Source organism: Girardinichthys multiradiatus, chromosome 7 (assembly GCF_021462225.1).
Source record: "Girardinichthys multiradiatus isolate DD_20200921_A chromosome 7, DD_fGirMul_XY1, whole genome shotgun sequence".
Taxonomy (NCBI): Eukaryota; Metazoa; Chordata; class Actinopteri; order Cyprinodontiformes; family Goodeidae; genus Girardinichthys; species Girardinichthys multiradiatus.
In genome coordinates, this window is record NC_061800.1 from 32040384 (window position 1) to 32058981 (window position 18598).

At 37.3% G+C, this 18598-nt stretch overlaps 2 protein-coding genes across 3 annotated transcripts in view; both read left to right on the forward strand.

Annotated features, from left to right (window-relative positions):
* abca12 (ATP-binding cassette, sub-family A (ABC1), member 12) overlaps nt 1-9383 on the forward strand; it is an 86678-nt gene extending 77295 nt beyond the window's left edge. Inside the window, exons 70-75 of the mRNA XM_047369690.1 lie at nt 3390-3524; nt 4736-4839; nt 5124-5216; nt 5332-5437; nt 8013-8150; nt 8654-9383. Coding sequence (XP_047225646.1) covers nt 3390-3524; nt 4736-4839; nt 5124-5216; nt 5332-5437; nt 8013-8150; nt 8654-8758 — 681 coding nt within the window. The 3' untranslated portion in view covers nt 8759-9383. The remainder of the gene's footprint in view (nt 1-3389; nt 3525-4735; nt 4840-5123; nt 5217-5331; nt 5438-8012; nt 8151-8653) is intronic.
* Nucleotides 9384-13152: 3769 nt separating this feature from the next.
* The window catches only part of bard1 (BRCA1 associated RING domain 1), a 30009-nt gene continuing 24563 nt past the window's right edge, over nt 13153-18598 (forward strand). Inside the window, exons 1-5 of one of the 2 annotated variants that reach the window (XM_047369815.1) lie at nt 13153-13354; nt 14951-15007; nt 15533-15681; nt 16905-17962; nt 18411-18491. In XM_047369815.1, the coding sequence (XP_047225771.1) occupies nt 13263-13354; nt 14951-15007; nt 15533-15681; nt 16905-17962; nt 18411-18491 (1437 nt within the window). In that variant the 5' untranslated portion in view covers nt 13153-13262. Of the gene's footprint in view, nt 13355-14950; nt 15008-15275; nt 15401-15532; nt 15682-16904; nt 17963-18410; nt 18492-18598 lie in introns of those variants that run through there. The other variant, XM_047369816.1, reaches the window with a different exon arrangement.

Sequence of the window (18598 nt, forward strand, 5' to 3'; positions counted from 1 at the left end):
GAGATGGTGGCTGCATTGCTAGATCCCAAGCGAGTGCACTCTCATGCATAAAATTAAGCAGTCACGAATCAATAATCATAGATTAATTATTTAACATTTTGGTCCTCTACTATTCTGACTGTTATACTATGAAGAAAACACAACATGAGTATATTTATTTTTTTCTTGAATAATTTAGGCTTTGCTTTTCTCTTCTGTAGGCTCTGTGTGCCTGTAGGCTTTGTGCAATCTTAATCACAGTTGTTTAAAAAAATACATATTCAGGTTTGCAAACAAAAAAGGAAATTAATTGCTGTCACATCCATCTCATTCCATACTGTAAATTGTAAAATACTCAAAAATAATTCTAATATAACAAAATATATGGTGCATATCTCCAACGGTCAAGCAATTAAACCTTGCTATAGATTTTATTTTAATTGAAGAACTGCATACTAGCCCATGAATATTTGGTACTGACTCATATTGAAATACAACCTAAAATCTATTTCCTTTTAGCAAAGTAAAGTGATCAAATGGTTTCTATGATACATTCCAGATACATCAGTGTGTTTTTCTCTGTTATTAGATGCAATCTCTGCAGCATAAAATAATCCAAGTATTTAGACAATGCAATCTTTGCATCATCTGATTAATGTTAAAATGAAAGAAGTCAATATTTTCCTTTACATGGTATTTACAGTGAATACACTCTATAACTGTGTTGCTACTTCCATGGAATTACCAAAATACAGCTGAGAATCTGTTCCACCTGAAGGGGTTTATGAGTTCAGTGTAAATTAGCATGGTCAAGTCAGGTTAAAAGTGAGATTCATTCAGTAATGTTTCATGATTCATGCTTTCCTAACCCATTCATCTTTTTATCGCCCACCTCACTGACCACACAGAGCAGTCGCATCCCTCTGTGACCTCACGATGATTTCATTAGTTCAGAGAACAAAGCAATAAATCTCTAAAAGCCAACATTGATCTAACTATGGTCGACCGAGGCGACATTCTGGGAGGCTGTCATAGATCAAAGCCAAAGGAGGCCAAAAGGTTCTCTTCACATGAAATATAGGATATGTTTATGGCTTTTTTGACTTTTGGTAGTCTGCTGAAACATATCATAATTTCTCATAAGTACTGACAGCGGGCGCGGCAGTTGTCGTGACAAATCTGGATTATACGCGGAAAAAAAATCTGCCTCCCTTTGTCTTCCTCTACTCCACTTTCCACAGAAAGTAAGAAAAACATTGATTGTCTCTGACACTCTCAGTCATGCTATCAACAGAACCAGAGACAACATCTGCAAGTATACTCAGACACACAAAGACACAGAGAGACAATGAAGCGCAGAAATAGATGTCTGACACTAATCACTGGCGCTGCTGTTGTCGCAAGCCCTTCACCGTCTGATCAAGCTAATGACAACAATGGTTGTAATAGCCGCAACATCGGTGTCAGCCTAATTCACCAAGATGAAGTTATACATAGAATTTCTCTTATGATGTCTCCCACTGACAGTCCCCTTGCTGTGGATAATGAGACAAACCTTAATGGGGTCATTTCACATTGACATGGCTTTGTCGGCTTAATGAGCTGTTACATCAAAGGTGTTGGAGAGTGGCTTTTATGAGAGAACATGAAAACACAACATATTTTGATCTGAACCAGGCAGGAATGTAATATGCTGTGGGTACTAGTCATTCAGATTTGGTGGCTGAATACTGAGTAGTTTTATTTACTGTTCACATTGTTTAACTACCTGAATCAGTGAGCCAAACAGAAAAACCAACAGTTAGAGCTAAAATCCTCTTAAAAGGGGAAAGCAGAAAATCCAAGCCAACTGAGGTATCTATTGCATTAGCTTGCTTCATTGATCTGCTTTCCGAACTGACCAACTCTTGGGAAAAAGGCCATAGTTTAATTGGAAATGACCTCAAGCTTTTTCAAAGAAAACTGGTATTACAGCTCACAGATTTGTGTGATTGCTAAAAAGAAAAGTAGAGACATGTTTTAAGCATCTGTAATTGTTAGGCATTATTTGTTGATTTATTGCTTTGCACAAATAACTTACTGGCATGCAACAAATGGATTATACTGCATCAGTTCCTGCTGCCTCAGGACTGCAGCCAATTTTAGATAGAGTAAAGTCACCATGTAATGTCATCATTGTTGTGCAAACAATATTAAATATGCATGCGAGTGGAGCTGATAGACACCTTGTGTAATTTACTGTTTGGCTGTAGTGGACAGAATAGGAAAAGGCAATTACTGAAATACCATTAATATCAAGTTCCCAGTGAGGAGCAGGTGACTGTTTGCTCTTTGTCCTTGTAAATCCACATTTCCCTGCTGTGTATGCACTCAAAGCAGTAGTGGGTTTTTGGACCTGTGCTGAGGGCATCCATTTGATGGATTAAATGGATAAGAAATCGACTTCTGTTTGTTGGTTTAGATCTTTTTAGTTAACATTTAGGTTGGGTTTTAATTTTCCATGTTGGAAATACCACTCATCTCCAGTCAGAAGTTTACATATACCCATCAGTGGCGTGAATGTAATGCTGGCCTTTTATTGATGCATTTAATATTTACTTCTTCCAGGGTGGAATGATTATACTAGTTGCAATTTCTGTGAATTTTAAAAACAACTGGTTTTGTACACAAGTGTATATAAACCACAAACTTTCTATTTCTATCATCATTGTTATTATCATGAATACTAGAGCTCCTTTAATTTTAAAAGCAGAAGCTTAAGGACGCCTTTTCAGAAATATTTTGGGGTTCTTCTTAGATGGAACCCCAAATTGTACCCAAATTTAAACTATCTCACAAAAACTGTCCCCGTTTTAGATGAATGGAAATGGGTTAGAATGTTAGAAACAACCCAGGAAACATACATTCTTAACATGGACTGAGATGGTGCTAGCCTCCTTCAAAATCGACACCTTCAGGCATGACTGAAATTTAAAGCAGCCCTCATGGGCTAGTCAAATGTCTTAGAGAACATCCATGATAAATTCAAACATGTGCACTCAGTTCTTTTCTAAAATCCTTGGAGTTGTCAGTTTTCTAGTCATTTCACTATATAAAAAGAACAGTTCATACACATCATTAAAAGAACAAAATTAAAAGGACATTCATCAACAGTGTGTGTAACTTTACTTGTAAATGAATTTGACTATTTTAATTTTCAGGTTCATATACAATGAGTCATTAAATCTTTAGAAAATCATTAGATAACCACAAAAAAACACACACATATCATGGATTAGAGGTGTGTTACAGGGATAGAGATTCCTGCTGTTCCTGCATCATATTTCAAAAATAAACATGTAGAAAACAAACCTGTGGTACTTGTTATTCTGTTTATCCCCAGTCTAATCCCTTGCATGCTTCCTTTAAAGGTGGTTAACTACCTTCTGAAGAGGCTGGAGCTGAATTACCACAGAAACGTCGTTACTGATGGATACAGCTGTGGAACCCGCAGAAAGCTCTCCACTGCTCTGGCTCTCATCGGGCATCCACAAATCCTGCTCCTGGTGAGGAGGACACACCTGTCTGTACAGCTCCACCTGGCAAATTCTTTCCCTCAGTGGTTACCAGAAAGCAAATATAATGCCAGTTGTTTGCAGTTTTTCTTGAATTGGTTTTCGAAGTAAAGTAGATACTGATCCCTGAGATTGAATGGATATCATATGGTTATCTACTCTGCCTCTCAAATTTATGCAGGACTCTCTTCCCTGTAGCTTTAGACTTTGTTTCTAAATGATGTCTCTATTGAATCGTTCTTTCTGACGCTCCATATCTTCCTTCACTTTGTTACCATAAGTAGATCAAAATTTTGTAAACTATATCCGTCTCTCCACTTTCTACTATTCCATTGTTTGCTACATGCTACCTCTGTCAACAGGCTGCTTGTCATTTCTTAATGTGACTATAGTAATCAGAGATGCACCAATCTAAACTGTGTGGCCGATCTTTTTTTCGTAAAGGACTATGATATCAGAAGGTATAATTTTTGAATATATTTTTTTGCCTTTCTGATATTAGCAATAATTAACTGCCTATATGAAAAGCATAGTCAACATCACAACATGAATATAACAGAGGACTTACTGTAAAACAGTCTTACTATTGTTTGAAAAACAAAGACGAAATTATTGCAGACTCGACATGTTAAACTGTCTTTAAAATCATATGTGATTAACACGGTTAACAGGGTGTCATTGTTAAAACGGCACTTTCCATGTGTACTCCCTTGAGAATGTAATAGCTTACCTTACCTCTGAGATTTCAAAAAACCTGCCAATGCATCCAAATCCAGCATGTTCCATAACAGACAGAAGACAAAAGCTCAAAAGAATAAAACAGAACTACTTTGCTGTTCAGCCTTACTGTTTTAAGCTGAAAGTCTTGCTCTATCCAACCCTGAATAAATTATAGAGACATCTCAATGTACCTATTCCTTTTAAATAGTTTTTTTTTAGATCTCTAAGTTTATTTTAAATGCCCTACTAAAACAAATAATTTTCCCCCTCAGTAGAAATTTTACCACCATAGAGTGTTGATACCACAACCTGGAAGGTGTGGTGCATTCGCTGATCAGAAAAAATGTTTGAGTTTCCGTTACCAGTGAGGGTAAATCATAGGAAAAATGGGCTGATTCCAGTAAAATATAAATTTCTCAGTGCATCTTTGGCACTAATGTAAATGCACCCCTCTTCTTCACTGACGTATTTTGTCTTCACAGGATGAGCCAACCTCTGGCATGGACCCACGCGCCAAACGCCATCTATGGAAGATCATCTCAGAAGAAGTGAGGGGCAAAAGTGCAGTGGTTCTCACTTCTCACAGGTAAGAAGTAGATGGAGAATATAGCAACATTTTGATTAATATTCTCATCACAGCTTACTTAGTCTATACTTCACCATTTATAGATAAGAGTAAAGATAAAAAGGCATTGATTGTACTAACAAGTTGGGTAGCAGTGTAGCACTATATGCTTTGTGTTTTTTCCCTCTTTCTTAGTGTTCTGCAGATGAAAAATGCTGCAATATTAAAATTACAGACTAATTATTCTAAGTTCGAATGGTCCTTGCATGACCTTTTGTCTTTCTCCCCTTGTCTCCGGATCTCAGCATGGAGGAGTGTGAGGCGCTCTGCAGTCGTCTTGCCATCATGGTGAAAGGTCAGTTCCAATGCCTGGGCTCCCTGCAGCACATCAAGAACAGGTTAGTGACCTCGACTCATCCTTCAACCCACACTCATTCTCTTCCCCACCAACAACCTTACCACCCTTCAGACACGTAATAACAGTACTTTGTTTATAAAATCTCCTTTGTGCAGGTTTGGCAGCGGGTTCACTGTGAAGATGTACTTGGCCGAGCCCTCATGTGATGCAGAGGCAATCACTGCTTTCATGCAGTGCAGATTCTCCACTACATATCTCAAGGTGAGCTTTATCAGTTCTTCAGTGGAGTCAAAAGTACCCAGTAGAGTTAAGGTGAAAGACTATAGTATAATCCAGTAAATATAGCAAGACATGTATTTATACCTATTGTAAAGAAAAGTGACAGAAATATTCTGATCATGAACTATAGTATGGTATAAATATTTTGGGGACTACTCACCCTTTCTGACATACATTGATTTACATCATTTTAAATTTTAATGCCTCAAAAGGTTGAGGGAAATTTTTTAATTTTTACTAAAGTTAGTTTTTTTGTAGTCAGTTGCATAAAAACAAAAAAACGTTATAGAACTGTTTAGGGATGTGGATCTTTTTTTAGTTACTTAAAAATATTATTAATTCATAGTCACTATTTAATGCCAAAATGTTGAACCTAATGCTAGAAAATATAGATTTATTACAAAATTTCATTGTGATACAAACAAAGTTGAAAGCAAGGAGAATATGAGAGAGGAATAGGAATAGCAGAACCCTTACAAAAACTATACAGTCACAAGCTACAAGTGTACTCTAAAATACGAAAAACAAAAATTGTGCTTTGGCCCTTCTTCAGTCAGAGGTCACATGGGGGGAGGTTACTCATGTTAACACAAAATAACTCTGAACATAATAAAACTCTGAACTTGTTCAGAATTCACTTTTCTGTGTAAATATAGTAGGTCTGTCATCCATCAATTGTTAATACATATTCAGTACTAAGGGCTACATAAATCAAATAATATTTACAATAATACAACAACATAAACATGGAGAGAAGAAGAGTTAAAATATAGCCAAGCAAAGTCTGACAGTGTCACTATAATTACACGGCACGGTTGCTGTGTATAGCCAGCGGCAGTAATCCCCCCCCCCCCCACTAGTCTGACAACACATTCTGACATTCTTCTTTGTTTAGTGTGCAAAACAAAGTGTCAACAATCTGTTGCTTACATCTGCACCAGGAAAACATGAAGCAGCATATAGATGTGTTTAGTATTTACTCCTGTTGGTTGTGTTTAAGACTTCACAAACTCCTGAAGGACATTTGTAGCTCCTCATCCACTAAATGCTTACCAGTAGTTGGTGACTGGTGGTGTTTTCATTCTAAATTCTAGATTCAATACAGAGTGGTAGGTTTAGTTGGCTGCTGCACCTTAAATTACATGCAGTCCTAAAACATTCTTTACATTACTATATTTTAAGGTCTTAAAATGATGATTTTGAATATTTGCGTGTAGTTTTGTTAAAATGACACAAGGACATGCATACACCAGATAACACTCTTGGAATCTTCTTTCAGCATATACCCAGATTAGCTGGTTCCTCATGCTAAAGCTACTGACCAGTTCGAGAGCAGCAAACATCAAATCAGACAAAGTCAGTTTGTCTGATTTGTTTATACAAAGGTTATTTTACAAATCTTCAAGTCACTTTCATGTTTGCATTTGACTGTTATTTAATCAGAAACCAATGATTATTTAACAGCAAATGGAGGTTGGAGGCAGTGCACCACCAGTGATCTTCTTGTGTGAAACTGTTTACTGAGAAAGATACATATAAAGAGTGCCAAGTCAAACTGCCTGACTAAAAAGTAAAGGAGTGTGAAAATCTATAAACATAGCAATTCCCCAGACCACAACAGTATTTTTGCTTTGATCATCAGGTAGTTATTTTGAACAGAGATGCTTTCCATTTTCTGTTTTCAGTATGTGTTTCACACAGGAGGATCAATGATGGTACACAGCCTCCAACTGCTATTTCCTGTGTAAGAATTGTTTTGCAGCACTAGTGGCCTTAGTTTTTTATCTTTTTATTTTTTTGGAAAGTAAGCAGAGAGGAAATGGGGTAAAGAGAGGGGGAATACATGCAGCACAGTTTGCCATGGCCGGGTATCGAACCAGGGGACAGCTGCATTAAGGGCTGAAGCCTCTCTATACATTGGCTTCTCACTCTACTGCTACACCAGCGCTGCGCCCACTATTTTCTGTTCAAAAGTATTTTTCCGACTCTAAGTAACTATTCAATGCAAAAGTGACAATTGTTTAAAAGTTTATAAAAAAAAGTGTTTCCATTTTGAGACGGGAGTTGTTTTGCTACTTTACCCCTTTCAAAGTAACCATATTAGTCATGCTAGCTAACTAGCTAGCCTTAAACTAATATGGATTTATTCTAAATGAAGATGTCAAAAGTTACCTACAGCAGGTGGTATATTAACTACTTAGAACCTCACTTAAAAAAATTTGAGCTATTCCTTCACTGTTAGTTAAGTTTACTGCTATCTATTGACCTGGGTAGGCATTTTTCAAAAAGCTTGAGATTTGTTTAGCTAAGGATCTATAAATATAAAATGCTCCAGGTTTATTATTGATGTTCAGATTGTGTATAACCTATTCTGAATAAACCGTGAAGGAATGTAGATTTATTCCCCAAGCAAATGTCTGTTAGGTTTAGCAACCGCAGACTTTTTTTTGCTAATGTCTAATGTTCAGTCTTTGTACACTATTTTTGGTTTCACAGATAGTTTTATGTTTTCACCAACTTTACACAAACAAACTCCGCTTTCTTTCTCAACACACAGGACCAGCACTCTGCCATGGTGGAATACCACATACCAAATGCTCCTGGAGGGGTTGCTGACATCTTCAGCCAGCTCGAGTCCAACAAGCATGCTCTGCGGATCAAACACTTCTCTGTGAGCCAGACCACACTGGATGAGGTGAGGAAAAAGAGACACGACATAAACCGAGAGAGACAGAAAGAGAGGGAGAAAGAGAAATAGTGGGAGAAGTAATGTGTGACTTTGTAGGGTTGGGATGATGGTAGCAAGGGACAGAAAAAAGGGAGATAAGATGAGAGAAAGAGTGGGAGGGTGGTAGGGGAAGCAGGGACAGAAGAAAGCTGAGTAGGATGGAAAGACAGAGCAGAGAAAGTTTAAAAGAGGCAGAGGAAAACTGACAGAGGGTATGCCTGAGGGAAAATAAATGGAATATGAGTTTGGGAGAGAATCTATGAGCTTTATATGCAGCCAAAGCTGATATTCTTCAACTACTCAAAACCCTTTGGGGCTCTGGGATTGGAAGCCACCATATATAGAAGAAAGAGAGGGGGGTTGAGCTGGGAAGCTGACCAGAAGATAAACTAAATATTACAGTTTTCTTCAAAGGAAATTATTACTTTTTACTTTGCCTTCCATCTAACAATATTGCTGAACCCCCACAGGTCTTCATCAATTTTGCCATGGGAAATATTGGCATGGAAACCATTCCGATTCACAGTGAAGACGACTTGGAAGACCTGGACTCCATTAAGGCTGTAAAAACATAGAACTGACTGAAATGAAACAAGTTCATTTACACATCTTAAATATATAAATAGTTCTAGTATGTATGTGTAAAAGATTGATCAAATGAAGGGTAAATGACATTTTTATCTTTACCAAATTAAAATATTTTTAGAAGCATTACTTGCACTTTTAAGGACACATGAACAAATGAAGTTGATAAACTGATCCTGCAGTTGTTCACTGTTTCCTTTCCTTACTTTTGATTTAAATGCAATTTATTTGCTTTCTTTGTGGTTGGGCAATTAGAAATTATCCAGGTAATTATTATAAGTGTATTCCTCAATATTATATCCAGCTGACCATAATACTGGTATACTTTGATTGTGTCCTAATTATTCTCACTCATCACCATATTTTCAAATGCAGGTACATATAATTGTAAGTACCAGGTGAAACAGAAAAGTAAATATCTGTACTTAATGCTCAATAGGCAGTTTTCTTCTAATCCCTAACCAACCTCTAAGGATACACATTATAATTGGAATGACTCTACTGAATAATAAATAGTCTCTCTTGCTTTTGGACCATCTAACTGCAATCTTGAATGTATTAACTTTGGTTTTTGTGATCAAAATAAAGCTATTTTTCAAATGCTGTTGCGATAAATGTTATGTCTTTTCTTGTGTTTCGACATTGTGATGCATCAGTTTTGTTCCTTTGGTTGACATATCATGTTTATCACTGCATCTAACAACTGACCTATTATTGTCTCTTGCTTAGGTATATGATATTTAATGTCTTGCAAAAGTATTCACACCCCTTGAACTATTTCACATTTTGTCACGTTACAACCACAAACTTTTATGTATTTTATTCGAATTTTATGTGATAGGCCAGCACAAACAAGCACATAACTATGAAGAGAATAACTGTAACATTGTTTTACAAATAAGTTTAAAAAATGGGGCATGCATACAATAGCTCCCCTTATCTGTGACACCCTAAATAATGTCCAGTGCAACAAATTGCTTGTAGAACTCCCATATTTAGCAAACATAGTTCACCTATGTGTAATTTAAACCTAATTTTTCTCAGGGTTTAGATAAAAGGCTTTCATTTGTTTATTAGAGAACATTAGTCACCAAACAGCATCGCTAAGACCATGGAACACACTTGGGATAAAGTTGTGATGTTAAAACCATGGTTAGTTTACAAAAATAATATCCTAATTTTTGAACATCCCAACAGTGCTCCTTGAGTTGTTCTTTCCAATAACAAAGTACAAAAACAAAGCTACAAAGAGATAGCGGTCCACCAATGCTGCCAGCTGGGCATGGAGACTATTAATCACAGACGCAGCCAAGAGGTCCATGCTAACTCTGAAAGAGTTTGAGAGATTCACAGATCAGGCGGGAGAACTTGATGACAGGACCAGTATTTGCCATGCATTCCACAAATCTGTACTATGTATCATTTGCCTTCCACTTCACAGGTATGCTCTGTTTTGTTTTAGTTTATCACATAAAATTAAAATGAACAATAAAGTTTGTGGTTGTATCACGATAAAATGTGAAAAGGTTCAATACTTTTGCAAGACACTGTAGTAGAAGGCTGTTCAATAAAAACTATGTCAACTAGTATGGAAACCATTGTGTGTTATAAAGACCAGGATTCAACAATAAAATCATGTTTTAATACACTATAGTTAAAAAATATTTTAGACTTAAGAAAAACCACATTAACAATAACCAGCTTAAAAACTAATAATGATAAAAATGGGTATTGGGAGGTTTCTAAGGAAAAAAAGGAAGGTACTCTTGTCGCAGCATCTGTGTCTTCCTCATATGTATGCACAGAAATGTTTCCTCTAGCCTTTGCAATATATTGCTCTTGGTTATAGCACTGATTGCTTACAACCCCATGTCCCACATACTGTGAATATAAACAAAATACTCTGTTATGGAAAAAATTCAGACCCAGTATTTACCTGGAAAGCAGCAGACATAAACAAAAGCTTACACTCTCATTACAAAGACTGCTGTTGTAATATGTCCAAAAATAGTTTTTTTTTTTGCATCTTTTTTCCAAAATCAGCTACAGTCTTCCTTGGAAAAAATGTGTCATCTGATGGCAGAACATATTACCCCAGTTTATATATTGTTCTGCATCACTGGTGTATTCTGAAACAAAGTTATGTATGCCTCATACAATTATACACCCACATAGCATCAAAGGCTTATGAGCTGTGTCCTGATAAAAAACTGTATTCCTTCAAGTTTAGCCAAGAGAAGAAAGAAACCTATATGAATTACAATATGTATTCACGGTCTGAGTTAAGTGCAGGCTGAAAGATTGCAGTGTTGCTTTTAGATCTTGAATCCTCTGGATTCAGCAAAAAAAAAGTGTTCACCCACAGTGGTTTTTATGAGGGATTCAACTGAGGCCATGCAATTATTTCCACTATAGAACTGTGTCTGACTCTACTGCAGTGCTGAAGGCTTGAAGATGACAAATGATCTTTAGGCCTTCTAGTATTCTACTGTAAAGAGGTGTTTAACATTATGAAATGTAATCTTTATAATTCGTTCAATCTACTTTCCAGACTAACTGGGATCTTGGAGATTTTTGTTTAAAACAATATCTTAAAGTTGTTTCAGTTCAGTTTATCTAACCACAAAGAATTTCCTTTTTATTAGCTTTTTGTTTTCCTATTTTGCAGTCATACATACAATTGTTTAAATTATCTTTATGTAGTTATATTTTCATTTACATTGTAGATTTGCAAAGAGGTCTTTTACACTTGTATGTCACATAAATGGGAACTGAGATATTGCAGGATGTTACACTGATAGCGTGTTTCAGTTGTACAAACAAGTTAGATTTTTTGTTTGTTTTTTTTAAGTTCAGAAATAGAAACATTGAACACTCCATTCTCCAAGTTGTATATCGAAATAAAAAATACAAAAGCTCTCTACCAACTCTGATGTAAAAACCCAATACATCTTCAGAGTGTAATAAACTTTGTTGATAGGATTGGTAATAAGCTCTTTATTTGTAATTCTGAAGGTTGTAATCTCATTAAATCAGTTTCTAATCATAGTGCAGTACAACCTCTGAGATTAAAAATATCGCTACATTGAAGGAAAGCATATAATTGCGAGGTTGTGATTGGTCTAAGTTGCTGAACATAGTTGAGTTGAGTGTGACATAATTCCCAGATCCAAGTTGGGACTTCTGAAAAAAGCAATAAGCAGCATAAATTAAGGCATGATATCATTAGGTAACATTTACTGAGTGGCAAAATTACCCCTGGGTCAGTCCCCATAGACCTTTAGAGCAGATACAAATGACAGAAAATCCAAATAAATATACCATCCAGTAGCATATTTCTTCACTAATAAATATGCATTGACAGCTAAAACACAATTGACTAATATGGTATAGATTTCCATTGCAGGAGTTCACAGAAATTAAAAAGCACACTGAAGGAGCTATTTTAAATTTATATGTATTTGGGTTGTTGACATCACACAAAGTGCAAAAATCAAACTGATTGCACCATTATGGCAGACAAGCAAGTGTTGACAGATTTTAACATGCATTCTGGGTCATTAGTGTTGCAAGGTGTTTGAGCTCACTTGTTTGAGCCAGAGTTTGACTCTGAAATCCAAGTCATGATTAACACTGGTGACTAGAATTATTGTTTAAAGCTTTAACAGGTATAAAAAGCTTGCTTGTTGCAGTTTTTCAATTTAATTCGTTTACATGCATGTTTGCCACTCAGCATGAGGAAATTCAGCTTGTATCATCTTAGTAATGTGATTTGCAAGTACATTGGTGCTGCATGCAACTCATACTACCTGAATAAATTGTCATCTATCTTTCTGAAAGCAGAGCGATGTGATTTCTACCCCCATTACTTCTTTCTCTGGTTTCGGCTGGAATGATGGCAGTGGTATAGGTCGTACTACCAGTGCACGCAAGGTAAGGCTAACTGGTAGGAACTAAGCTCATACATTTCCTGCTTGGCGATCAGCAGCACATGATGCAGCAGTTCTGAAGGAAATTGTCGGAACCGATCCGAAGTATAGTTTTAGAACTATAAAAATCATTTTTAAATAAATCAACTCCAGTCTTCTCTGGGACTCTTGAAACACTGCACCCATGTGTCTTTGTTTTAAAATGTTCCTGAAATCATTGCAGTTTAATTAAGAACATGCGAAGAAAGAGAAGAAAACAGAAACAAAATACAATTGTTTTTGAAATAATTTTGTTCAGTGATAACCACTGGCATGCGGGTGTAAAAGCATATTCGTCCTTAATATTTTTAAAAGCATAGCTGGGAATTTCATCTAAAGTTTTACGGAGACTTTGTGGGTGTTTTGACGTAAGCGTCACACCCCTTAAGTCACTTCCGTAAATAATTGGCGGGACATGCAAAGAATCAGGAAGTAAATTCCGCTTGTTTTGCGGTTTGATTTTGGAGGCAGGATTAGAGCAAACGAGTCGTAAAACAAACTGGTAAGAGAATCATTTCTAGTAAAAATGGATAATAGTACATCGCTACAGGGAGATGACTGGAAGAAGACCAGAGAGGCGGTTGCAAACTTCCGTCGACTGTTGCTTTGCTCCAAATGGTAAGTTGATGTTTACATCAGAACCGTTTACATGTCTAGCGAACTTAACTGGGTTCTAATTATCTACAAAAATGCATCATAAAGCGCTGTTTCGGTAGGTGGATTACTTTTACTGGGGGTACGAATAAATATAATGGGCTTATTATTCGTTTTAGACGCTAGTGTTAGCATTTTAATCACTTCGAAAGACGAATATAAACATATTTATAGGTTGACATCCTTTTAGTTTGATTGTTTATCAGCAACTTGTTAGAAAAAGCCGAGCTACCAGAACATTACAAACAGATGCGTTGACATGATTTGCTAAGAGCTAATGACAATTGATAATAATATTCTTATATCCTCATGTCAAGATTCAAGATAATATACAAAGTTGACTCAGCCTTGCTAAAATGTCATTTATTTATGTGAAACAAAGACCGAGATAAATTATTTTGCTTCTTTTTCCATCTTTAATTTGTATTACAACCTTCACAACTCAATTAGAAAAACAGAAATATCTTAAAATTAGAAAGGTTCAGATAATGTGTTTGCATAAGTGTGCACACTCTTTCATAGCACCATACCCACAGTGAAGCATGGTGATGGCAGCATCATACTTTGGGACAGCTGGGATCTTAGTCAAGGTGGAGGGAATTAGGTCTGAAACAATTTATCGACTATTGAAATAATTGTCAACTAATTTAGTAATCGTTAACTGAAGTATACCGATTCTAAAACATGCCATTTGCTTAAAGATCAACCCACTCCAACTTTCTCTGTTTCTGTATTCCTTTCCAAAACTATACAAAAAACTTTGTCTGTAAATATGCGCTATCAAGAGCTCCTCAAGTGGCATAGTTTTAACTTCACGTGGTTTAAATTCTGTTAAAAGATCTCTTATTAAGCACCTAGTCAACAGATTAATTGATAAGCCAAATACTCAGCCCTAGAGGGAATTATGAACAAAGTCACTGTTGGAGCTAAACCTTCAGCTTCTCAAGGAAAACTGAAAATAAACTTCATCTTTCACCACAACAACGAGCCAAATCATACTTCAGAAGCTTCACCAGAAGGCAGTTCAAGTTTAACCCTGACCTGAAACTAGCTAAATTCCCCCAGAGGTTTTTAGCTTGTTTTTATATTTACTTTTACGTGTTATAGTACCTGTTGAAATAGAAAACTTTTAATATCTACTGTATGGGAAAGAAAAATAAAACTTTATGTTGAGAGAACAATGATTCACGGTAGACAGTACATGCTGCAGACCAGGGATGAGGAAGCTGATGTATTGTAATAAACAATTCTGAGGCAGAATAAGCTTCAGAGGAGTAGCATGAAATGTTGGAAATGCATACGGTGCAATAAACACCACCATACGAGGTGCCTGCAGATCATTGTTTGTTTTTAGTTTTCTGTGGGTAATTTCAGCGAAAGATGGGTTGTATCAATCCTGGTAATTTTCTGTGACAAAGGTATTTAGGATTTAATACTCTCAAAGAGGTACCGATCAAAAACCTAATTACTGCTCTACTGCATCTTGCATTGCAATTACTTTTTTTGTGTGGCAGTAAGTTAAGCCTGCAACAAGTAATGAATCCTCTGTCTGTTTCCCAGCTTAAATTTGATGGAGGAGCCAGTGTGTCTGGGGATGTGCGAGCATATGCTGTGCAGGTAATGTAACCTCACGTTGTTCTGCTGTGATATGCTTATTACAGGCAGGCGTGCGTCGTGGCAGGAATTTTTATTTGCCAAACACAGGTGTAGCTAATAACGATAATGATTGCTCCTTTGCATTTAAGTGTGCGACTGCCAATATTGTGAAATTGTGCATGCTGGCTTACTGGCAGGGCAACCTGGCATGCTTCAACTGTATTTAAAACAAACCGTAATCTTTTCCTGCTCTAACACATGAAAATGGCCACAGTGGGAGTAGTCTTCCTTCTGCTTCAGGCGTGAAAAATTATTTAATTTACTTTGATTAATCTTTGTCGAGGTGAAATGCTGCTTAGCACTGGAAGTGCGACGTGTACATTAAAGAAGAAATCTACTGTGCTTAGATCTAAGGTTTGTATAAACTACCAACCTTTCATTTTCTTTGTGGCTGAATCTACTAAGAGGATGAGTCAATAGATGCACTGTATTTCTTTGTAATGAAATGTAAAAAGGACCCGAGTCTAAGAGAGGTTTATTGTTCAGGTCTTGTGCTGGCCCCCGGGCAGGAGATGGCTGCGCTGTGTGTCGCAGCCCTGCGTGGGTGAAGGACATCCAAATCAACAGGCAGCTTAGCAGCATCATACAGCTCTTCAGTGGCATGGAGTCCCTGCTTAATCCCAAAGAACAACCAGGTAAATTCATGCAGAGCCACGTGTTGGTTTTTGTCTGTACAAACATATTTTTTGCACATTGCGATAACAAACTTCAGTGTTTAAGGGATTTTGTGTAATAGAAAAATATAAGGTAGTGCCTGATTCAAGTGGAAGGAAAAGTATTCATGTTTTCAAAATACAATTAGAAAAGCATGGCATGAGGTGGACTGCAGAATATATTGAGTCACAGTCACCTTTGCAGTATCCGTGTTTGTAATATTGCAGTCACAAAAGAATACAATGGCAATTTCTGGTTGGATATCATATTTAAAGAGTCATGACTATTGATCTGCATGCCGGTTATACATCCAGCTAGTTGCATGGTCTCCAGCTGCCCTTGATCCACATCATATGTCTTTTCGATGCCTGAGATGGTAAGCCTCACAGTATATAGTGAGAAAATTATATTGCTGCTTAATAAAAGAAAATAATCTGGATAAATTGGATTAATCATAATCTTTATTGCACTACTCAGAAATGGTATCATAATTACATGTTTTCCTTTATTGTGCAGCCCTGCTTTGCAGTTGCTTTGTACTGCAATGGCAGCTCAAGTTTTTTGGGGGATATGCCTCATAAATCCATGCTTATTCTTCACAAAATAGCTTGCAAGACTCGCACAAGACTGGGCATATTTAATCAGCATGCTTTGATCTAAAACATTCCATTGCAGCTGTGGCTTTATGTTGAGGGTTGTTTTACTGCTGGAAGGTAAGATTTGCCTTGTTTTAAGTACTTTGCCTCTAACAGGTTTTCTTCTGGGTTTGCTCTGTATTTCGAGCCGTCCATCTTCACATCAACTTTTACCAGCTTCTCTGTTGCTGCCAACTTTTCCTTTCACTTTAAATTGATGCACTAGTGTTGGTAGATCACATAAATTCCCAATAAAATACTGTGATGTGTCTGGTTGTTTCATTGATACTTTTGCAAGGCAGTGTAAATATAGTCAAATATGTTCAAAAACTTAGTAGCCTACATTGTGTAAGTTTACAAAGATATCTATTACAGTGTGAGAAATTGATTTCTGGTATATTTGTTTTTTTTAATCTTGGTGCTTAGTAGAATGTTATTAAGTGATAGGCTCTCTGAAAGCAATTCACTTTGGAAATACGTAGCAAACAAGCTTCAAGGATGGGATTGTTGTTTTGTTGTTAAATGTGTATCGTTTATGCTTTTTTTTTTTTTAACAAATCTTATTGCAGACTCCTCTGTTGCTGAGGTCAAATCACAGGCACAGGCTGCTGTCCTAAAACACAAGAAGAACTTTAAGATCTGGTTCAGTCCCCGCAGTCGAAAGGTGCGTTGTAAGGTAGAGAAGCCTTTAGAGGTCACCACTCCAGACAAAAAGTTCTCTGGAGAACAGCCTGCAGCTCACTCCAACATCACAACAGCTCAGTGCCAGGGCCTTTCAGTGTTTAATTTCACTTCGTCCTCCCAAGACTCTTCATCTTCACAAAGTGAAAATAATGCAAACAAAAAAGAAAAGAAGAAGCCTAAGAAAGTTGCCGCAAGAAGGCAGGTTCAAGGACGCACTCGTACCACACGTAAACAAACCAAAGAGAATATGAAAAAGAAAAGGCTGGAGGCCATAAACCAGCAATGGGGAATTTCAGAGGAGCAAAATCCCTCATCTGGACTGGAGCTGGCCTGTGCTGACCGAGCAAGAAGGTCCAGTAAACGGGTTTCTTTCCTAAGCCCTGCTGTCACCACTCATGAGCCTCAGACTGAAGTATCGCAGGTGGATGAACTCTGTTTGACCGACAGCACAAAAAAAGAGGGTCTCTCAGGAGGGAAGATCGATGTCCTGAGTCACCAAAGCCAGCATGGTCAGAGCACATTCACTGCGATAGCGTCAACAAATGTCCCCATTTCAGATGACAATTCCAATAAAGACAAAAACACATCTCCCCATGAGAATCCCTCCAAAAGAAACAAAGCAGAGGAGAGAAACTGCACCTTGGAAACCACACCAAAAAGACCCAGGGCTTCTCCGGGCCAAAGGAGAAAATCACCAGGTGGACTATCTTCACCTTTTGCTGAGCATTTAACTTTAGCAAGCCCGATGAGTGAAAAGAACAAGAAACACCCGAGACGAGATGAACAGCGTAGTCCCTCTATTATTGCACTTATATCTTCGGAAAGCCAAAACAAATCCTTGTGCAGTCCTCGATCATCTGTCGGCCGTTCAAGCCCTGGAAGCCCAGCAGTAATGAAGAGAAACCACAAGGGAGAGACCCCTCTGCATCTTGCTGCAATAAAGGTGAAGATTTATCACTAATTCCCCTAATTCTTAATTTTCACATTGCCAATGCTAACATTCAAGCAGCTTGGCCCAAGAAACTACATTTCAAGTTGATGTTGCACCTATTGTCACCTAAAGAGAGGAAAATGAAACTTAAGTTGAAGGTGCAAACTTGGCCTTTTTATTTTTATTTGTATTTTTATTTAATACAGATAAAAAAAAAACAATCCTTTCCAAATTAGTACTCAGGAGATAAGCACATTCTGCTTTTCAGTAATCTTTATGAACATGGCTGTAATCCTTCCCAGCATTCTAGACACGGTAATCAATGGCTCTCTGTGGAGGCTGATTGACAAACTGGAGCTTTTGTTCTCAGGGATCAGGTGTTGGTTTTTTTCAGATAGGTTGACTTAGCTGGTTTATGATTCTCACCTCAGGATTATTGTTTACTTTACTTACCCTGCAGGGAGATGTAGATTCTGTCGAAGAACTGCTGGACCAGGGAGCGGACCCCAACCTGAAAGATAATGCTGGCTGGACGCCCCTGGTAAGTCGATATTCTGTGCATCGAAGTATCTCTATAGAGATAGAGGTAGAGAGATATAAAAATGAACATTAAGGCCAGGCTTTTTGCCAGCGAAAACATGGACAAAA